The following is a 23,539-nucleotide window of genomic DNA, read 5'->3' as shown; positions in this document are numbered from 1 at the left end:
CTGTGGGACCTTAATGTTCCTGACATCTGCTGGAAGAGTAACACACCACAACGTGGGCAATCTGAGATTGCTGGAGGGAGTCAGGGAGAAATTCTTGATACAGGTACAACGTGGGCAATCTGAGATTGCTGGAGGGAGTCAGGGAGAAATTCTTGATACAGGTACAACGTGGGCAATCTGAGATTGCTGGAGGGAGTCAGGGAGAAATTCTTGATACAGGTACAACGTGGGCAATCTGAGATTGCTGCAGGGAGTCAGGGAGAAATTCTTGATACAGGTACAACGTGGGCAATCTGAGATTGCTGCAGGGAGTCAGGGAGAAATTCTTGATACAGGTACAACGTGGGCAATCTGAGATTGCTGCAGGGAGTCAGGGAGAAATTCTTGATACAGGTACAACGTGGGCAATCTGAGATTGCTGGAGGGAGTCAGGGAGAAATTCTTGATACAGGTACTGGATGGGTTAACCAAGAGTTAGAGCAGCTGTTCACAAACAGGGAATAATTGGCTGGATATATGATAATCACTGGTAGCCTTGGCTGTTGTGACCATGAAATAGAGGAGTTCAAGATTCTGAGGGGAGTGAGGAATGAGTGTAACAGAGGCACAGGTCATAGACTTCAGGAGACCAGACTTCACCTTACTGGGGGAACTTGTAGGTGGGATCCTACAGCAGACAGCTCTGAAGGACAAAGAAGCTCAGGAGGGCTGGCAGGTTTGTAAACACAGCAGTCTCCAAGCACAACAACAGTCCATCTTGACACTTAGGAAAACAAGCCTATCAGGAGACTGGCTTGAGTAAACAAGAAACTCATGGCAGAGCTCTGAGGCGAAGTAGTATTATATAGGAGATAAAACCAGGGACACGCTGCAAAGGAATTCAGAAACATTTAAGGACTGTGTTACAATATGCAAAAATGACTGGCGTTCGAGACTTGCAAGGGATGTCACGGGCAACAAGAACAGCTTCTACCTCTACATTAGTAGTAAAAGGCTGAACAAGGAATATGTGGGACTGTCACTCAATGAGGTTCATGATTTAGTGACAGTGCACACAGGTAGCGCTAAGATACTCTGCACCATCTGTGTCTCTGTCTTCACTAACAAAGTTTTCCAAGCCTCTGTCCTGAGGATTGAGTCAGGGACTACTTGTGAGAAAGAGTGTGATACAAATTTATGAGAACAGATGGGTTGTCTTGCATTTGAGGGTCCTGAGAGAGCTGACCAACATCCTTGCAAGGACAATATCATCACAGAAAGGTTATGGAAACTGAGGGAAGTCCACTATGACTGGAGAAAGACAAATGGTGTATCCATCTTCAAAAAAAGGCCCCAAAGATGACATGGTAAACTTCTAGCCAGTATAGTTCACTTCAGTCCCTCCTGAAATCACGAAGCGAGTCCTCTTGGAGCACATCAGCAGGCACATGGAAGAGGAGGGAGTGACTGAGAAACTGTCGGCATGGATTTACCAAGGTTAAATTACATTTGCAATGCCCAATTGCCTTTTATGCATTTGTGGATGAAGAGAGAACTGTGGATAGCATTTACCTTCTGCCAGTGTGTCCTGCAATATTTTTTATTGAAAATTAGAAGTAATAGTCTGGACTGAAGGACAACTCAACGCATAAAAAGCCTGGTTGAATGATCAGGCTCAGAGAACAGTGGTGAACAGATCATGCTCTATCTGGAGTTTAGGAACAAGTGGAAAATCACAGAGGTCAATCTGTGACCTCTCCTGTTTAACATCTTTATCAGTGAGCTGAAGGTGGCAGAGTCCACACTCAAGTTTGGAGAACACAGCACACTGTGGGGAAACAGCCGATACCCTCCCTGGCAGGGCTGCCATTTACAGCAGCCTAGACAGGCGAGAAGAACGGGGCAACAGAAACCTCATTACATTCAACAAGGGCAAATGTAAACTCCTGCCCCTAGAATGTGGACTGGGGACCAGCTCTGCAAGAAAGGATGAAGAAGATCTACCTGATAGACATCAGGCTAAATCTCAGCCAGGAAGTGTGCCTGGCAGCAAACAAGGTCAACAGCATCCTGGAGCGTATGAACAGCAGTCCAGTCAGCAGATTATCCTCTTCTACTCAGCACTCGCTACACTGTATTTCAAGTGCTGCATTCAGTTTTGGACCCCCAATATAGGAAAGACATTGATAAACTGAAGCAAGTTCAGCAAGAGACCCCCAAGATGGTCAGGGGGCTGGAGCACTTTCCCTCTGAGAAGAGGCAGAAGGAACAAGGCTTTTTTACCCCGGAGAACAGAAGGCTTTGGGTAAGTCCTAAAAGCAGCTTTCCAACACTGATGAAGGAGTTATTGAGCAGACAGAGCCAGGCTTTTTACAGTGGTGCAAAGTAGGAGGATGAAAGACAACCCACATACACTGAAATAAAGTACGTTCCAAGTGGATGTAATGAAGACCTTTTTTGCCAAGGGGACAGTCAAGTATCATAACAGGCTGCCCAGGGAGGCTGTGCAGTAACCATGACTGGAGGTTTTCAAGACCTGACTGAATAAAGGCTTGAGCAACCCTGTCTGATCTCACAGTTGATCCTGCTTCTAGGAAGAAGCTGGACTAAAATCTGCCTTTGACCCCTTCCAGCATAAATTATTCTGTGATTCTATGACTCGTCTCAGTTCTAGCTAATGCTATTAGAGATGATGCCTCAATATTTTAGTGTAACAGCCAGTAAACCAACTTATATAATGTCTTTCTTGCCCAGAAATACAAACTTAGAATCATCAAAAAACAGACTCAATTTTTGTGAACATGTAATTACTGATGATATTAAATGTATGTTAATATATACGCAAAATAAAATTCAAGACCAAGTTAAACAGTTCTGTTAGGGATAAGAAAGAGGGGTAACAAAGTATTTAGAACCTACAGAGGAGGTTTGAAAGACAATGATTTTTTACATGTTTTCATTTAATCTTTTGGGGTTTGGCTCTTATTTTTTGAAGAAATTACATCTCCCAGTGTTTAAAATGTAAAGAAAGTCAGTAACCAAGTTCAACACACCCACTGGAAACAAAATTACAACAAAAAAAGCTTTGTTTGAAGTAAACATGCATTGGGAAAGACCTTTTAAGTAACATGACAGCAAAGCTCTAAAAGTCACTGCATTTTTCAGGTGGCATTCTCTTCAGTGGAAAAAGGACCTGCTTTTTAAGTCCAAGTACATTCTGGATATACTCAATCTTAACTCAGGGCATGATATCAGACTAAAAGACGGACTTCTGTAAGGCCTTTGATATGGTCACCCACAACATTCTTGCCATTAAGTTACAGAGCTAGGGTTTGGCAGATGGACTGTTAGATGGATAAGGAACTGGCTGGAAGGCTATGTGCAAAAAGTTATAGTCAATGTGTCAATGTCCAAGTGGAAACCAGTAATGGGTGGTGTCCCTCAAGGGTCCACACACTGGGACCAATACTATTTACTGTCTTCATCCACGGCATAAGACAGTGGGAGTCTGCGTTTCACACACTGAGTGCACCCTCAGCAAGCTAGCAGATGACACCAAGCTGAGTGGTGTGGTTGATTTGCTAGAGGGATAGGATGCCACTCAGAGGGACCTTGACAGGCTGGAGAAGTGGGCCCATGCAGACCTCATCAAGTTCACCAAGGTCAAGTGCAAGGTCTGGCACCTGGGTTGGGGCAACCCCCAGTATCAATACAGACTAGGGGGTAAATAGATTGAGAATAGGCCTGCAGAGAAGGACTTGGGGATACTGGTAAACAAAAAAACGGTCAAGAGCCAGCAATGTGTGCTTGCAGCCTAGAAAGACAATCATATCCTGGTTTGTATCAGAAGAAGTGTGGGCAGCAGCTCGAAGAAGACTATTCTCACCCTCTACTCCACTCTTGTGGGATACTGTGTACAGTTCTGGGGTCCCCCAGTACAAGCCAGACATGGATCTGTTAGTGTGAGTCCAGAAGAGGGCCACAAAAGTGGTCAATGGGCTGGAACATCTCACCTATGAAGAAAGGCTAAGCAAGTCTTATTGCAGCCTTTCAAGAGGACTACTTCTCTCTGGGTTGCCCAGAAAAGTTGTTGGTTGTGCTATCATTGGATATGTTCAGGGTCAGGCTGGATGGGGCTTTGAACAACCTGATCTAGTGAAGGATATCCCTATTCACTAGGGCAGAAGGGGGTGGACTACATGATCTTTAAAAGTTACTTCAAACCAAAACCACTCTGATTCTAAATGATGTCTTGAAGTCCATTAAAGCCCTGCATTTCTGAGTTCATAGAGTGAAAAGAGAACAGATACGTGCTAGGACTGAAGGAATCAAGTTTATTGGTGATTATTCTCTCACCACGATTCTTATGAAGAGGGCGTATCTCTGAATGACAGGAAGCAAAAGGAATCTATTTCTGCAAAAATCTAGACAGCCTATTGCCATAGCACACCATACTCCAAAATCAAAAACTATGGAAACCGATCTTTTCATACTGTAATTCTGACAGTTGTACTATCACTGTCACAAAGGTAGAATGGTGTTATCACTGCTACCAGTCTACATGCCTAGACACTCAAGACCAAGTTAATTGTCCATGTTTTTTAACACACACGCCCTCCCCGCCTGCCCCCCCCCCCCCGTGGTATATGTTTGGAACCTTTACTCTTTCAGCTACAGTTGTCAAAAATAACCACCCCAGAAGCACTGCCTGCAGATTGTCAGCATTTTGTATCAGGGAGGAGCTCCTACTTCAGTTTCACCTTATTTTATACAATCTAACAATGTGCGAGTGCACAGTCTCTTGGAATACAAAATTTATTCTACCATCCTTAGGCACAACTGACATTAATGGAACAAAAAAACCCCAGTAAACCAAAAATATTCATTGAATTTAATATGCCCCATCACAGTGAAGCTAACCTTGGCACCCTTTTCTGAAAAAGTCTGCAATCACATATTACCACCATTATTGCCTTCATCCCAGCTTCTTCATGTCTTCTCCATGTTCTTTGTACCTACCACCATAGATCATACATGAAGCATGTGAACCGTACGGGTAGCAAGTTCTACCCACTCTGTCTCATGGCCAAAATACCAACATCACTTCATATCACAAGATAACACCATACAGGCAGGCCTATGATGCACAGCCCAGTTTTTTTAATAATTGCAGGTGTTTGTCAATCTGTTCACTGTCTGACAATCAAATAGTACCTTTTCCTTTTAGAACTAAACTCTACTTTAACCACTGGAAAGAATTAGATAGTATTTCTGAAGATCTTGGCAGTGACAGCATAATGAACCAGTAACCAAGGGCACGTTCATTATCTAAAAACAGGCAAGAATAATTCTTAAATATTTAAAGAATATTAAGATAGATAAGATAATCATACCATCTTCAGTCTTCTGTCCTTCCAAATTTTCTGTGGGTAGGAATGAAGTCCCATTCCAATCTTCCTGATCTGTTTTTTTTTCCTGTGAAGTTGTTTCATCCTGTTTAAACATCGGATGGAGGGGATAAAGATAAATTTCAGTACAGTTTAAACATCCATATTAGTCTTTGGTCTTTCAGTTAACTTTTTAACAAATCAATGGGCAACTTTTAAATTACTCAGATTACTCCTATTTCTTTGCAGGCTTTCACAGTCATAACGTGTCTGCCCATCAGCTGAGAGAACCCAGAAGATCCTGTCTCAAGCTATACATCATAAAAAAGGAATTACAGACATTTCATTCAGCTTCAGTTCCTCAACACATGGGAAAATTTCAGAAGACTCATATGAAAAGATCGTACCTGTTTCTTCAATTCAGAGACCTGCACTACTGACTGGGATTTCAGCTCATTCTGACAGCAGACAAATTCTTCACATTTCTGTACAAGTTCATCTAATGGAGGGGAAAAAGGGGCATTAAGGTGTGTTCTTGCCTTTTTTTTCTGAAATATATCCAGTTTACGTGTATGGACAATAGTATATGAGATCCCTTATCTCTCAGTCACTGCTTCAGTTTGGGGCCATAAAGGAGCTGGTAGAAAAATCAATTTTAAATAATAGCTTGAGGCAAGGTCAATGTTATTAGTTCTAATACAAGCCTACAGAGAAAAATGGTACAGTTTGCTTTCCTTGGTTGTTTTACTTGTAATTTCAGTAGAAATTCAGACACTGAAGGATGTGGCACATGTAAAAAGAACTTACGTAAGGTAATGGAAAAAATCAAACAAGTTATTAAAATTAATCAGAAATATACATCTTGCTCAAGAAATCCATAAGCTTCAAAAATTTATAGGCTGGGACAGTACACAAGAAAAGCACTACATATGCTGCTCTAGTCTTATGCTCCTCCTCTTGCAACTGGCTTTTTCCGCCAAAGGTAGAAAGGTGGGATTACATGAGAGACATTTAGTTTGATACAGCACAAACACTCCTATGTTCCTATGCAACTAGGAACTGAGACTTTCTTATAAGCTATTATAAAAAGAAAGCCAAATAGAAGGCAACCTGATGATCCTTAGGCTCTTGAGAACCTGCTTCAGCGAACTGCTGTGCTTGCTTACCCTGCAGTTTCTGTATCGTAGCACTGTTTTCGGCAGACACTACCAAGAGCCGCTTAACATCCTGTTTCAGCTGGTCATTTTCAGCGACAAGAGCAGCATGGCTAGATTGTAGCTCTTGTTCAGCCACCTTAAGACATCTGATCTGCAGGTTCTTCTCTTCCACCTCCTGCCTTTGTTCCTGCTCCAGGTCTTTATACTTCACCTCTAATTCAGCTTGTGCTCTTCTTGCCTCTTCCAGCTGTTCTGAGAGACATTGCACCTCCTCCTGCAAGCGATGGGAGGACAGCTTCCTCTCTGCTAGTTCCAGCTCCATCTTCTCTCTGAGATCTTGAGACTTTCGTCTCTCTGCATCTAGCACATCCCTCAGGGAGCTTAGATCCACTTCCATCTTCTGGCACTGATCTAGGAGCATCTGCAAAAGGATATGGAAATTAATTTAACTCTCAACTAGTTCAATACCTTGCAAAAGCAAAAAGTGCCTGAAATATATTTTAAAATTGCCATTAAATTATTTTCAAATATCTAAGTAGCAGAAAGGAGGAAATAAACATGGCAGAAATTTCAGCTTGTTAGAAACCGCCCTACTATTTGCAAACCGAAAGAAAGCAATACTGGAAGAAACAAGAACACTTGATTTTGGTAAAAAAAAGATGAGTCTTAATGTAGAGCAGGGGAATGTAGAGGAAATAAACAACAGAACAGTGTCCATGAGTTCTCTTTTAGAGGAAAGAAAGCTTCCCCAAAAGGGGAGGAAGGACTACAACAAAAGAGGGGGAACTAAAAAATGACAGAGTACAATTAAAAAACTGAACAAAAGTATGTATGTGGAAGGGGGTAAAAAATGCTGAAATAGGAAAATGGAGGCAACAGAGTGCTCTACACAGTGCCCACTGCTTCAACAAAAATCCAAGAAAGCTGGTTGACACTGACCAGAGACTTAAGACAACCAAGGAACAAAAACGGACCCTACACTTGCCAGAATTCCTTTCCTCCTCCTGCAGCTGTGGACAGTCAGCATAACTAGTGTCAGGAGGAGACTCATGAGAAGCTCCCTTTATTTTATGGGTAGAAAGAGAAGCTTCAGCCACATGGCCTCAAATTTGTATGTGTACCAAGGTCTCCCTCTGACTGTATAATGTGCATGAGGGGAGTCAAAGACAGACAGGAGTCAGGGGACACCCAACAACCATGCCATGAAGATACACATGCCACCACTCCATGAAACACCCTGGTGAGCAATGTAATCAGTAGTGAGCACAAGTCAGCTCACTGAGGTTCTTCACCTCTTCCTGGTGGTAAAAGGTCCCACCACTGTGCCTGGCTGGGCCACACGGGAAAAGAAAATGAGAGTCGTACCTAAGTGTGCTTAGTATCTTAACTGGTATCTGCAAACAAGCTTTCTAAGAGATTGTGTACTAAACCCTGTCTTAAGGGTCACAGGTATATATATTGTCATATACACACAGACTCGATCTCATTCTCTTCATGCTCAAAAATGATTGAAAGCCAATACCACTCCAGAAGCTGTGTCATCATACTAGCAAGTTCTCAGCAAGACATACCAAAGAATGTCTATGCTCTGATCTGGTCTGGATACTGCAGTCCGGAAACAGCGTAGCTATGGCAGCACTGTGTTAGGCACTTTTGTTTTAGGCAAAACGTTGTGTATTTGATGACTTTGAACGTATCAGTCAGCAGCGTGAAGCATGGATAGATTTTGTCCCTGTCCACCTGCCCAGAATTTGGGTCACTAGAGGTGGCTGCTGCAGCACCCCATCCCTGTTGTTTGTCTGGACTGACTACGAGCTATGCATACAGACCTCTAGCTCTAAAGCCTAACCTGAGGGAGGCTCCCAGCTGACTTCATGCTGGAAACCTGGTGGCAGAAATAAGCTAATCTGGTAACTTCTGAGCTACTGACAAAGGCCCCATCCACCATCTACACATGACAGTAAGGAAATAAGCAAAGCATGAAAGGTACCTGGTTTTGTTGTTCAGCAGTATGCAACTCCTGTTGCAGCAGTTCTACCACCTGAGTTCGTCCTAGCAGAGCTGCTTCCTGCTCCTCTAGCTTCCTCTGAAGCGTACGCAGGTTCTGTGAGAGAGACAGCGCTATACCAGTATCTGGGAGGCTAACATAAGAAGGCTAGATTTCCTGCTTTCAGCCGCCCATCTAGTTTGCATAACACAAGTTACTTTAATAGCCTGAATAACTTCATTTTTGTTGACACTTATTCTGGAGCCCTGATGCAGTAGGAAGAGTTCACCATTGTTTCACAAATTGGGAACTGGAGCACAGTAATTTAATACTTCTTTTTAACTGTTCTTGCTTTTCAACTGATAGCAAATCAGCAGATTGAAGCTAGGACTCAAAGTCCAAACCAGCATCCCCAAACTCCCAGGACAATCAAATTGTATCTCTTCTCACCCCTTCTGAGTTACTTTGATGAGAATAGCTCTCTCAGGGTGTCTTCAGACTGGTAAAATTTCTTTTCCTTTCTCCTCTCATAGTAATATTATTATATCAAATATACCTGTTGCATCTCTACTTCCAGGTCTGACTGGGCCACTATCTTGAGCAATTCAGCTTGGTGCTGGTGAACCTGCTCTTCCAGGAGAGCCTCCTTCTCCCGAATCACTTCCTGCAGGGAGCTCAGCTGAAAACATAAATCACAAAACAAAAAAAAAATATAAACCAAGACAGTTATAAGCTTGACAGACACGCGGGCTTGCTTTCAACATGCACCAGCATATTATGTGTGTGATAAGGTCTTCAGCTCGATAACCCTATATGTCACCTTGGTCAAACAGTATCTTTATCCTACTAACTGATAAGATTTCGATCCCAGAAAGCAAAAATTTCATCTAAAAATATGCAGAATGGTAAAAGATATGTTACTTTACAACTACAAGTTTGTAACACTTCAGGGGTTTTATTTGTATAGGATACAGCCCAATTCACAGATCAAAAGCTAAACCTGCAGTTCAGAGTATTAACAAAAATCTTTCCATAAATAAATACAATGTAACATAACAACAGTTGCATTATGTGATAAGAAACTCCTTTGCTCATCCACAATAGAACACAGAAGCAATGTGAAGTCTGGGAGGCCAAAGAATACTCTGTTCCAGTTATTCCAAAGCTCATCACAGAACAGCAACGGCAGGCAGGGAAGAATCCAAATTCTGACTCTGAGGAAGGGACACCCTACACAGGCCTTGTTCCCCCCCTCCTCAGAGAGCCATCAGTCCCACTGTCAAAGTATGAAACCCATTAAGATGACTTCACTGTGGAGCACCATTTGCACCAAGGGTTGTTACTGCCTAGGGGTATAGGATGCAGGTGAAGAGCATTTGGGTATTGCAAAAGACTTTTAAAGGAGGAAAGATAGGCAGAGAAATGGATGGACCTAGGTGATTTGGGGAGGAACAAAAATGAAAAAAATAGAGCATAAGGGAATTAAAAAAGGCCAGTTGTGTAAACAGCAGGTGCTCAATACGCTTGCCTGGCCACGCCCTGCACCTGATAGCAGTCTGTCCTGTGTTCTTAGTAAACACCATTTCTAACCCTTCCATTGTGGGAGAGGGTCTCTATTCAGTGTGCATTTGTGTGCATATGGGGGGGATCTAAGTGCTAGTAATTGGAATCAGACTGCGGGTCAAAGGGCCTATGTGCCCACGGTGCCAACAATGGGAGTGATTAGAGCAAGTGAACTAAAGTGCCAGCAGCTGCAGTGGAACCACAGGTCAGAGGGCCTGCGTGCACATGGTGCCAGAAACTGGAACAAGTGTAAGCATGCAAGTGAATGTATAGTCACTAGCAAGTATCAAGCTGGACTAGCTGGCAAGTGAAGTAGCCTAGGAGCAAGGACAGAGGGAGGGGGTGTTGCCCAAGGGCGAGACCAAAAGGTAGACTTGGCTACTGGACAGGCCAGGGGAGTTCTGGCCAGCTGTCAGAGACCATAGGGTCCTGGGGGTCTCTAAGAGTGAGACCTGCTTTTGTGTGTGTGTGAATCTCTAAGGGAGCTGGCTACTAGAGAACAGGGGAGTCCTGGTCAACTGTGTGCAAGCACATGCCTGCATGTCTCTAAGAGTGAGAACACAGGGAGCGTGGCTACCAGAGGGACCAGGAGAGTCCTGGTCAGGGTTCGCATGTGTGTCTGTGTCTCTCTAAGAATAAGACTACTGGGGGTTGGCTGCTGAAAGGAACAAGGGAGCCCTGGTCAGGCGTGGTGGTGGTGGTGTGTGGGTGTTTGCATGCATGCATGCACTAATACGAGCATTCTTCTAAAAGCAAGCCAGCCCAGGAGTGTTGGCTACTGGAGGGACCAGGGGAGACCCAGCCGGCTCTGTGCACACATGTGTGAGCAATGGGTCTGTACCAGCAGCTGGTGTAGAGCTGTGGGCCCTGGGGCTTTGCATGTCCCACAGCAACTGGGGATACTGGGATCCAGAGGCCAGTTACTGGGCAGACCAAGTGTCCAAGCACAGCTGTTGGTGAGATGCACAATGTACATCCATATATGTTCTTACTCTTCTCTCACCTGAACTGCCATAGAGGAGAACAGGGTGAGGCTGTTGGTGCTGTTTGTATTCATGTGAGTGCTGGGTCCTTCTGTCTGCGTTACCCATGTGGCTGGCCACCTATATATGCATACAGGAGTTGTATATGCGTGACTGTTGGGAACACATTCTCAGCCATGCTACTGGCTGGACTGGGGGGCATGGAGCTTTGGCAACCTCGCCCCTGTCAGGCTACAGGATTTAGCCATATTCCCTAGCAGCAGCACATCCTCAGAAACAACTGTTTGAAATTATCCAGTGACAAGACGCGTAGGCATGGTTCAAAGCTGCATTAGGGGAGGTTCAGACTTGACATTACGAAACATACCTTTTACCAAGAGGGTGGTCATGAACTGGAACAGGATTCCTAAAAAGGTATCAATGCCCCTTGCCTGTCAGTGTTTAAGAGGCGTTTGGACAATGCCCTCAATATGCTTTAGCAGCTTTTGGTCAGCCCTGAAATGGCCAGGCAGTTGGATTAGATGATCATTGCAGGTCTCTTCCAGCTGAACTATTCTATTCCATTATGCTAGAATAAGTGGTGGGGTGGAAACAGACATAAACACAGACTGAAGAACAGAAAAATTTTCTGTACCTGTGTGGCGTATTTGATTTCAGCATCTTTCAGATTCACTTTGGCTAGAGCCAGCTGTTCTTTCAGATCCTGAACAATCTCCTCTTGCTCCCTGAGCTGCTCTTTTAGTGCTCCAGCTTCTTCACTGTGTGCTTCACTTGTATTTTGGTCATTCTGATATTGCAAGGAGAAAGAAGTGTGAAGAAAAGAAACAGAAGAAAATAAACTGATCAGTATTACCGGAATTAAAAAAAATAAATTAGAATGCTACTGTACTCTTGACGCTTAACCAGATGCTTATTTCTACTACATTTCTTAACTTCACATTTTAATTTGTGTCTTTAAATGAAGTTGTTCTTCAGAATGAATGAAGAAAAAAGTAACTGTTTTCCCTATTTCTGTGTAGATATGCACAAGATGTCTTTAACTGGGAAGTGTCAAATCACATTGGAATGGATAATTATCCATGAATGCTTACCATACAAACTAAGGTAAATCATATTATTAACTAAAATATAATACATAATGTATGATATGACCACCTTAATCTGTGAGGCTTTTTAATTTCACAGATTTTGCTAATACCAGAAATTAAACATTTTTTAATTAGCAACAGAAGAATATTCTCCACTTGACAAAGGGTCAGACCTTATATACTCCAGACTACAGAAAATGCCCATGGAAATCTCCTTAGACTAAAGTGACTTACAGCAATGAACCTATTAGAAATAAGCAAAGGGATCACACAATCATCAGTTCTACTCCACTCCAAGGCACTAAAATACTCCATTTATGACCATGAAATTTAAACTTGGACAGCATTTCACAAAAACATGTGCTTAGGTTATGTCTACTCAGACGTATGAGCACGCTACATCTGCACCTTTTTTTGTCTTTCAAAGACCATCTGCATGGCAGGCAATCCTCTAATACCTCAGCTGTACACCTGCTTAACACAGAATCAGATATTAAATCCAGCATATCAAAACTATCACGGAGGAGCAGGAGAAACATTCATCTATTGTTACAATCTCAGCACTCCCAACTACTTCAAGCACTTAGTGCTGGGGATTTTTGACCGAACAGATATAAAAAAATGTATCTCTTTCCTTTTCCTTGTCACAGGCATTAGAACAAAGATCACCAATAACATATCGAGTCTACAGAGCATTTACGTCCTTTAAAGCCAATCTGAAAAATTTATGAAGGCTTTTAGAAGGACTTATAAGTCAGTGTAATAAGAATAAGGTACTGTTCCCCAAAAGCTGTGTCACCTACAGAGAAGGTCTTTGGAAGCAGATAGAATAGACAGACAGGGGAAAGCTTTAATTGCACTTAAGCTTAGAAGTAGAACAGGAGAAAAAAAACCCCTGAAACAACAAAAGTGCAGGAAGCTTTAAGAAGCAAGGGATATACTAATTCATAATGCTGGGGCAACAACAGTTGCTAGGGGGGGAAAGATGGGTGGATTAATTTACTTATTTGGGATTAGCTTTCAGAATTGATATTTACAGTCAGATTTGGAAAAGCTTCTGATAAAGTTGTTGCACACTGGCCACTACATGGAGTGCCACAATTAAGGACAGTAGCATAGCCACAAAGTTCCCAGAGCTCAAGTTTTCAAATATCATGCTTTTCCAAGATGTATAAACTCTTGTACCTGAACATAATTTGTGTTTACCCATTTTAAAAGTTTAAGAGCAGCCTCAATTGTTCTGTATACAAATGCCAACTACTTAATAGAAAGATATAAGCTGATTTTTCAATTCTCCTCAAAATGAGGCACTCTTAAAAGCACAGAAACTAACAGTACCAATTAGATATTCTAAATACAGCCTTGTCTACACTCCACAAGGCCTTGCCACTCTTAGTACAATAGTTGGAAAGACAGCTGTTTGACTTACATAATAACCAAAAGAGTAGGCGTCTTTTAAAAATCTATACCACGCTGATTAACTGATTATAAGCTTTCTCTTATTTTGCCTTCAACTAATGAATTTGAATTTTGAAGCCAGAACACTTATTAGACCATAACAGGAAGTCTACACAATGTGATGTAACAGCAACACAGGTCTACAAACCGTACATGTGAATAATCTTAAAAAAAAAAAAAGCACCTCAGCAGCAGGACAGCAATGCAAAGTGACATAGCTGAACAGCCTCCAGGGCCTTCACTGCAGATGGGGGATTTTTTTCATGGCCTTCCAGTATACAGTGGCAGGATACCACAATTACTTGGCCTTGCACTTGTTAAATTTTGCTTTATTTTCATATTACGTCAATCCTCAAGGTCATCCAGGTCTTCCTTTATGAAAACCAAACGCTGCTTTGCATTGAGAAAGAGTATCGAGATTGTATTGCAAAGTGGATTACAGTAGCACATGATTTTACAGTAGCATGATTTACAGTCGCAATGATTTTATGATGCCATCAATCAAAAATAGTAAGCACAAGTCACGGAGCCAATTTTTACTCCATCAGTCATCACCCCTCACCTAACAGCTCTCTTACTCACCCTTTATAATGTTTCTGATACCCTTTTAAATCTTTTTATTCCAATGTTTTAAATAACCTTTGTCTTCTCTGGTTTAACTAACATCATCTGAAGTCCTGCAAGCTGTTTGGACTTCTGTCATATTCCCCTTGCCTAATATTACTAAGTTTTTAAAGAAAACCATGTGATCAGCAGAAAAAAATTAAGTTTCCAAAAATAACCAATGCCAATGGGAGCTTATAGCTAGTAGCTAATAGCTTCTTTAATGTCTTGGTACAGGACACTTTCCCCTCATTTTTTACCTAGCTTTACACAGTTGTGGCTTGTTAACCACAAAACATCGCAGCAGCACAGGAAGCTACACTGTTGGAAAGTTATATGTTGCTTTTTTTACATGTAAGTTACTGTCTTTCAATTTTAATGACCTCCCTACCTCCTTGTTCTTGTATTTCAGCAACCTTCCTTCTGCTGTACTTATGTGACAGGTAATATTTTGAAACTTACAGCTCAGATGTGATTTCTTCAGGAAACAACTTAGCTACAACAGATTAGTGAAGGTATGCAAGTGAAACTGGCCCATACCCTTGAGGAGGTCAAGTTGTGCACTCCAAGGGCATCTGCAGCACAACAGCTTCCTACAGCATAGACATCCTTGTGGGAACTATGAATGTCCTGCTAACAAGACAGATAGGACATGCTAACTCACTGGGACCTAAAATGTAGGGTGGCACCAGGTTATCAGTAGAGGCCAACATCATTTGAGCAGCCCTGTTCTCCCAACCTTGAAATACGCTTGCTCTTCTGATAAGGTCTGTGCAGGTAATGGTGATCCCTTCTCTGTCAGCTCCTCAATGCGTTTGTTCAGAGAGGCCAGTTTGGCTTTGGCCTGAAGTTTAAGCTTCAGCAGCTTAGCATCTGCAGCCTCTCGCTCTTCCTGTAAAAGAAAGATATAAACTGCAACTAAAATTCCAGTGCTATCACACCAAAAGCACCACTTGGAAAAGTTACATAATTTGTCAGCCTGCCGTTCTTTGTTCAAACCTGCCTCCCCAGTAACAGTGCTAATCAAAACACATCCAGGAAACAAATTTGCTCTGAACCACTACACACAGCAAAACAGTTAGCTTCTGCTCTAGTACTTTCTGTTCAAGGGACTGATCACTCAAGGAACTTCTTGCAGTTAGTACAAACTCAGTTTGACTTGCTCTACTCAGCCCCTCAACACTATCTCAAGTATCTGCTCTTTCTCTCATGTCATGCCTCAGGGTATACAATATGTATCTTTGGTTACCGTGCTGTAACACCACTGGACTGCTGGGTGACTGCAGCACAGTCTGCTCTTTGTCTCAAACACTCTGAAGTGGGGAAAGAAAAACCTCATACAAAAGATATTAATATTTATTAGAGCCACCAGGAATCCACACTGGCCTTCAGGAGCTCCAAGACAAAATGTTACATAGCCTGGATGTAAGTAATCTACTCCAGAAGGAATTACCTCTATGCAAAACGTACAGAAGCTATCCTACATCTCTTGGGCTAGGGTCCATTCTTTGGATTCCAACAATTCTCTGGAACTGATACATTTAGTAGTACAGATGTCTCAAATGTTCAAAAGAAACCATAGCTTGGCTTGCATAGAAAGCTGAAGCAGCATTTTACCATTGCTCCCAGGTCCCCAGTGAAAGAAATCATACCTTGAGTACAGTTTCTTTTTGCTGGAGCTGGGCATCCTTTTCTCTGATCAAATCCTTTAGGTGAACAACTAGTTTTTCTGTTTGGGCTAGGCGCTCCAATAGCTCCTCAGGTGCCTCCTCCATGTTTTCTGCTTCTGTCTCTAAAGCTTGTACCTGAAAATGAAATGAGTGCTCTGGAGGAAAAAAAAAAGTCCAAACAGACTGCAGCATAGCATCTAACTGGCATCTTCAGCTCCACTCCTAAATGTTGCGCTCCGTTCCTTGCCAAGCATTTCATGTAGCCTATAGAACTATATACAATTAGGCGAAATCAGGAGGAAAGCTCAGGATACCCATAAGCCAATACACAGAAAAAAAGAGCATGTTCGCCAAACACAACAAAAGCAAATCTGAAACTGAGTGGCACAGGAGGGACTCTACCACTCACACGCCATCCACCATCTCAAGTACCAAAGGGCAACATACAGATCAGCCTTCCACCCTCACCCAACCATGCAGAGCTCCCCTTTCTGCTACTGAATCATTAGCACCCTTAAAAGTCTTTCTTCACCCTAGTTCTAGTTTGTTTTCTAGGATCACCCTGAGACGTGGAAACTAAAGAGATCATGGTCTGCCCCACAAAAATGGTGAATTAAGAGGTCAGGAATACAGAAGCAGCAGAGTGGGATGACAGCTCAGTCTACCGGTCAGCAATGAAGCAGCAGAAAACAGTTCTCGTTACAGTCAAACTATTCATACTTTTCAAACTAACTCTCAGTAACATCTGTAAGTCTTTAGATAACACTGTACTTACAGCAACTGAGGATTCAGTAACCGCATCTCCATCATCACCTGACAGCTCTTGCAAAACAGTATTTGCTAAACCTGACAAACGGCTCAGCATTTTCAGCCTAAAACAAAACAAAGAGTCAGAATATGGTTACAGAGTCAAAACTGCTAAGAAGAATAAGCATCCCTTCATGCTGACCTGTAACATTATAGAGGTGACCAGGCTTACCTCCGCCAAGAGAGAAAAGCCAAAGTAAAACCTCAGGAATAAAGAAATGACCATGTTAACAAAAGCAGCAAGACACTTTGAACATAAAAGCAGATGATATGCTAGTAAGACACATGAAGATACCTTCACCACTCTACATGTATGATTGAAAAATGTTTCTATACCAGATTTCAAGTCACTGTCATAGTTCATTCTTTATCTTTCTTAACAATGACATTAGAGAACCATGATCTGTTCAGTCTACTCAAAAGAAGGGTAAGTGATTCTTAAATGAAGTCACTTCTTTACAGGCCATACATAAAAGGCTTCTGTTAATAAGTAGTGGGAATGGTGAACTCAGCCCTGACATTTGATTACTAAATGCAAGTGTGTCTCATTACAGAGATGATGAGACCTCTGCATGTCACATATATGACAGCGTAGGACCTTGACATAGGGACAGGGTGGAGAGGGCATGTATTTCCACAGCTGCTGCTTAGCATACCTTCTTCCCTTTGCTTGAAATTCAGGACCCAAACTGATCCAGCAAGTGGAGGAAACCTTTAAACCATTAAAAGATGGAATCTTCTAATATGACAAGAAGTATCTGTTTAGCTAGAAGTAGGCTTCTAAAGCTGGCTACAATGATCCACTCATTCCTGACCTCCTTTATCTTAGTAAGCAAAAAAGAACCAGAAAAAGGCAGCAAGAAGTACCAGTCAGCAATACATAATTTGCCATTGTAGGGAGCGGAAATTAAGTTCTCCATCATTAACCCAGACAAGGCGATACAATCCACCTCAGTAAGTTCCCGAGATTCTAATGAGTAGTTGATAACCCAAAGTATAGTGCTGCCCACCAGAGGAATCTCAACAGGCTAAAGAAAGAGATAGAAATATCATGAAGTTCAGAAAAGGCAAATACAGAGCCCAACACCTGGGATGGAACAAACATACGCACTAGTACAGACTGAGGACAAACTGGCTGCAAAACCGTGTTGCAGAAGAGAACCTAGGGATGCTGGTGGATAAGCTCAACATGAGTCAGTAGAGTGCTCTCACAGCAGTGAAGGTCAGCTATATACCGAGTTGTACTAGTAAGACTGCAGCCAGCTGGTTGAGGGAAACAATTATTCCTTTATGTTCAGCACTTGTAAGACTACATTTAAAGTACAGTGTCCCCGATACACAAAAGTGACAGGGACAAACCGAAGCAAGTATAGCAGAAAGCCCCAGGATGATTGGTGGTTGCATTACAAGACATAAGGAGAGGCTAAGAATGCCAGGCTTGTTCAGCCTTGAGAACAGCAGGTAAGGAGGGGGATATAATCGCTGTCTTCTCCATAATCACCTATTAGGTAGTTAAAGACAGAGCCAGACACTTACAGGGTGCACAGCAGGTGGACATGAGGCAATGGACACAAGTTGCAGCATAAGAAATTTCAATCAGAAAAAAAATACGCACACGGAAGATGATAAAAAAATATTGGAATAGGCTCAGAGCAACCTGATCTAACTTTGAAGCCAGCTGTGCTAGGAACAGAGGGTTTGACCAATCCTGTGATAAAAATGTATTAAACTGATGACTGCTTATGAAAAAGTCTTTGTCTTTAATTACGGATCGCTCAACTTGGACAGTGAGCTCGGGGCACTCAAGGACAACTTTAATGAGCAGGTGGTGTTTGTCTCAAGCCCCCTGAACAATCAAGATATGAGCAGGACCATCCAGACAATAAATATTGTGTTCAGCTGTGTCATGATGGTAACTCCACCATGCTCAGGCATCTGGCCAACGTCCCTGGCATGTGTGAACCCTATGAAACATGAGACAGTGCACGCCTGCACCTAGCCTAAACTTAAAAGTTTGCATACACTAGGTGTGTATACTATTTTCGTTTTTCACTGAGTATGAAGGCAGGTAAGCTCCAGGACTGGGCCAGAAGCCTCACCTATGGGTGGACACACCGCATAGGAATTCTCCCAGTTACCAAGAGATTCCTGGCGCCAGCTGCAATGGGGCTTCCCAGCCAAAATGTGGGCCTGGATGATGTTAAGGTGGTAATTGGTGATGTGTCCTTTTCTTAGTCTCCGTAACGCTTTGCAGTAATGATCTGATGCTTCGCTCCTATTGCTCTTTTATCGTATTATGCATAATAACTAGTACTGTTTCCTTTTATCATATTGCATGTTGTTTTCCTTTATTATAGTGTAATTTAATAAACTGCATTTATTCTTATATTTGATTCGGAATTCATTTTTGCTTGGTATCCAGTCAATCAGCAAAACAAATGTCAACATCTCTTAAGACCTAAATCATTCTAGCATTCTATGAAGAAAGGTCACGTGACACCTGACATATCTCTTAACAGAAAAGCTTACATCTATCCCAACTGTAAGTCCATGCCTGTAAATGGCAAAATAATTTGTACAAATGTAAAAGAAGTTCCAATAGCGCAAACTGAAACTAGGCAAACTCACATTAGCCATAAGATCAAGTTTACATTTACAATAATTATCTCCATCAAATGGAATCTTTTAATATGACAAGAAGTCTCGGTTTAGCTAGAAGTAGGCTTCTAAAGCTGGCTACAATGATCCACTCATTCCTGATCTCTTAGTAAGCAAATCTTTGATTTTAGATTGCCACAGAACATGTGGAAATACTGACAATGGAGAGAACAGTAGTGCGTTATTTTTCTGTAGCAGTCACATCTTCTAACCAACTTTTTTTGCAGAAGTAGAAAATGTCACAATGCACATTAAAGTATCAATAGCAGAAAAGGGAATATGAACACCAACCACTTTCATGCGCCAGGTAGCTCATAGGTCTGCTTATTCAGTAGTAAAGAGGTTTCCAAGGCAGAACAGTCATACACAGGTCCTTCACACCATTCTTTTTTTAACTCTTGCGTACTGGCAGGTTGCATGAACCAAGACTCTAGACAGATAAAAAAAAGAAAAAAGAGGAAAATAATTTACCCAACAGTACAGAAGTAAGTCAATCCCAGTGTACTGTGTAGGATGAGGAATGATTACAGTCAGTCATTCGCAATAAGCATAAGAAGTGTTCAGAAAACTGGATTTCTCCTGTTCTTGCTGAGACATGCCCTGGTTTCTTATACTGAATGGCATAAGCTTAGTTTCTTCAGCCTACAGAATAAAATGCTTGAGAAGCTGTTTGTGAGCAAAAGGACATGAGGAGAGAAGCCAGGCCTCAGTCTCTTGCCAAGGGCTCTGGAGGGTGAAACTATTAATGAAGCATACTATCAGAAAGCCAAGATTGTCTACATTCTGTATCAATACAATAGCCCATGAAAAAAGTGCTAGTACTTTGCTTTTCAGCTGGCCCTAGGTGAGCCTGAGGCATGGAATACCAGAATAAGTTTTACCATTCCTGCTAGAGAAATGTCTTGTCAACATCAACTGTGCACCAAGCTGGTAATATAAGACTTAAAGACCTGGAATCCCCGATTCATTGTAAGAATAATAAAGTATTTACAGTTTTGTAAACCACCACCCCCACAATGCCCCAGGAACAGAACCTGCTGTCTTGGCAGAAGTAAAAGCACATGTTAGAAAAAAGTCATCCAAATGCAAAACCGCCTCTTTTTAACTGTCAGCAAGCAATATTTGAAGAGGATGGATCTGACCTTGCTATTGAGCATTAGGCCACAGCTTCTTAAAGTCACAAGTGCACAGTATGTGGTTGAGATGTGACTTGAGATAATATAAAATAATATGATTCAGGACTGATAGAAGTGATAGGTGAATTATTAGAAGTAGTATTAGAAATAAGGGGAAAAAAAGAATCCATGCATCTCCAGATATCAGTTGTAACTAGAAATATGTATGGGGCTCAGCACCTATCTGCATGCTACAGGCATTACAATTTCAGGAATATGTACAGGGACTATGTTGAAAAAAAGATTCCGTGGCCTTTGTCCAGGCTGGATACATTAACCTGATACTGAACTCAAGCTAATATGCCTTGCTGGGCTTGGCTTACACCTGGCCTCCTGAAAATACAAACAGAGGAACTGAGGCCTGTTTGCAACTATTTGCACAGGCACGGACTTTAATAAACTGAACTCAAGTCTTAAAGATTCGAACTCACTTTTAGATTATATTCTCAGGTGAACCGAGTATGGCAAGGGATGTGAAGGGGAATGAAAAGTGATTCTACAATTATATAAATAGCTAAAGGAAGTCCAGAGAAAACATGGACCCACTACTAAATGCGGCAGGGGCCCTGAACACTGCAAAGGCTCACTTACTTTCCCTCAGTTTTTAGTGGCAAGACTAGGCTTCAGGAATCCCAGGCCACCAACACCTGAGGGAAAGTCTGGAGCAAAGACTACTTACCTTATGAGGAAGAGGACCAGGCTAGGGAGCACAAACTCATCATAGACAAGTTCATGGGGCTTGAGAGGATGCACCAGAAGTGTATAGACAGCTGGCTGATATCACTGCAGAGCGCACCCTCAGCAACTTTGCAGCTGACACAAAACTGGGAAGAGTGGCTGATACCCCGCAAAGGGGTGTGCTGTCATCCAGAGGGACCAGGACAGGCTGGCAAAATGAGCCAACAGGAAACTAATGAAGTTCACCAAAGGGAAATGCAAACTCCTGCACCTGGGGAGGTATAACCCCCTGCACCAGTATATGCTGGAGACAGACCAGCTGAAAAGCAGCTCTGCAGAGAAAAACCTGAGAGGATCATGGTGGGTGGACAACAAGTTGACCATAAGCCATCAATGCACCCTCATGACAAACAGCATGACAACATCCAACAGCATCCTGGGCTGCATTAGGAGTGTTGCCAGGAGGAAGGTGATCCTTGCTCTCTACTCAGCACTGGTGAGGCCACATCTGGAGTACTGTGTCCAGTTCTGGACTCCCCAGAACAAGAGAGGTGGGACTTGTTAGAGCAAATTCAGTGAAGGACAACACAGAGAAGGTTCAGGGAGGATCTTATCACAGAACGGGTGAGGTCAGAAGAAACCTCCAGAGGTCACCTGGTCCAACCTCACTGCTCAAACAGAGCCACCCAGAGCCAGTTGCCCAGGACTGTCCAGACAGCTTTTAAGTATCTCAGGGACAAAGGCTCTACAATCTCCCTGGGCAACCTGTGCCTGTGCTCAGTAATGTACGTAGTAAAAAAAGATTTCCTGATGTTCAGCGGGAACCTTCTGTGTTTCAGTTTGTGTTCGCTGCTTCCCATCCTGCCACTGGACACCACTGTAAAGAGCCTGGCTCAGTCTTGTTTGAGCCATCCCTGATAAAAAAATCCAGGAACAAACATAACATAGTCTTAAATACTGTCCCAAAGCCAACAGCCCACATGCAAGGTAGTAGCTGTCTCACGTGTTAGTCTCAGGGACTTGTGGCAGGAATAACCTGGAGCTTGCACTTCGTATTTGCTTCTGAGCTTATACCAGGAAAACTTTATACAGTGCTGACCAACTTCCTCATAAACAGAAGTAGACAAACACAGAAAGACAGAGGTTATTCTGTGTTCCACTGCCTCACCCAAATAAAGTAAACAGTACAGCTCTCAGGACAAGGCTATCACTCTTCCAGGGTCATACAGACTTTGGTATGGATTTCCATTTTTGTAACGAATAGCAGAACACAAAAGATATGCACTGTATTCATGATGTAAGCCAGAATTTTTGTGTTCTGACTGTAGTTGAAAATAATATTTTGCTCAGCACTCCCATGACTAAGAAACTTTTACTCATGAGACCTTAATTTGAACACTGTGACTACCAGCAGTGTTCTAGAAGAGGCTCCATTACTCTGAAATATACTTGCCCTACTGGGAATGGCCTGAGTCCATTACTAGTCATAGGACAGTCTGCATATGAATAATGAGCAGTGCATAAATCCATGCATTTTTATCTCTAGGTATTAGCCACAGGGAAGAATGAATAAATCAGGGAAAACCGCTGTCAAGTCTATTATAAGTTTTTTACACAGAAGTTTAATTCTTTGCTCTTCCCTTCTTTTGAAGGCAAACAGGTATAGAAGGCACTGCTGCTGTACGCAAGCCCCAGACCAAGCCTCTCACACTGTGCAGAGGGGCTCTACAAGGGACAAGGCTCGAAGGAGAGCTACAGATCTCCACCACCGCTGCCCCCCGCAACCCCAGGCCTCAGGAGCACGCCACAACCTTCCACCGAGAGGAGGGGAAGCCAGCGCCGAGGCAGCTACAGAACACACGCTGCCCCACCGGCCCCGCAGATTCACCGACGAGAGCTTGGCCGGCCACAGCTCCTCCGGCGGGCGCCCCGGGACACAAACCTCCCCAGGGGGGTACCTCCCCGGGCGGGCCCCGCTGCGCGGCACACCTGGGCCCCGCGGCCATAGCGGCACGGCCACAGCGTAGGCACCGGCGTGGCGGGGCCAGGCGGACCGGACTGCGGAGCCCGGGAGAGAACGGTCCGCCGCCAGCCCGGGCCGCTCCTCACCGCCCCGCATCCCAGCACCTGCGAATCCGCCCCGGTTCCTCTAACGCTGCGGGCCAGCAAGGCCGCCGCCACGGGGCTGGCGGCCGTGTCCTGGCGCTGCGTGACGGAAAAAGCCCAGCCCGGGCCCACCGCCGAGGGGCGGAGGGGAAGCACTGACCTGCAGGCGACGCGCACCCGCCGGCGACGGCTCCGTCGCAGTGAAACCAATCCCGCCCCCAGCCACCTCAGCACCGGAAC

General features: G+C 43.2%; 1 protein-coding gene across 1 annotated transcript in view; it reads right to left on the bottom strand.

Annotated features, from left to right (window-relative positions):
- Window positions 1-23,539, bottom strand: part of GOLGB1 (golgin B1) — a 51,785-nt gene extending 28,246 nt beyond the window's left edge. Inside the window, exons 1-11 of the mRNA XM_037387820.1 lie at window positions 23,460-23,539; window positions 19,632-19,770; window positions 16,651-16,747; window positions 15,858-16,010; window positions 14,945-15,097; window positions 11,691-11,843; window positions 9,067-9,189; window positions 8,514-8,627; window positions 6,533-6,944; window positions 5,774-5,865; window positions 5,373-5,472 (exon numbers count right to left, since the gene is read on the bottom strand). Of these exons, the coding sequence (XP_037243717.1) occupies window positions 5,373-5,472; window positions 5,774-5,865; window positions 6,533-6,944; window positions 8,514-8,627; window positions 9,067-9,189; window positions 11,691-11,843; window positions 14,945-15,097; window positions 15,858-16,010; window positions 16,651-16,740 (1,390 nt within the window). The 5' untranslated portion in view covers window positions 16,741-16,747; window positions 19,632-19,770; window positions 23,460-23,539. The remainder of the gene's footprint in view (window positions 1-5,372; window positions 5,473-5,773; window positions 5,866-6,532; window positions 6,945-8,513; window positions 8,628-9,066; window positions 9,190-11,690; window positions 11,844-14,944; window positions 15,098-15,857; window positions 16,011-16,650; window positions 16,748-19,631; window positions 19,771-23,459) is intronic.

Source organism: Falco rusticolus, chromosome 5, assembly GCF_015220075.1.
Source record: "Falco rusticolus isolate bFalRus1 chromosome 5, bFalRus1.pri, whole genome shotgun sequence".
Classification (NCBI taxonomy): domain Eukaryota; kingdom Metazoa; phylum Chordata; class Aves; order Falconiformes; family Falconidae; genus Falco; species Falco rusticolus.
Note: the sequence above shows the minus strand (reverse complement) of the source record. Positions and strands in the feature narration are given on the sequence as shown.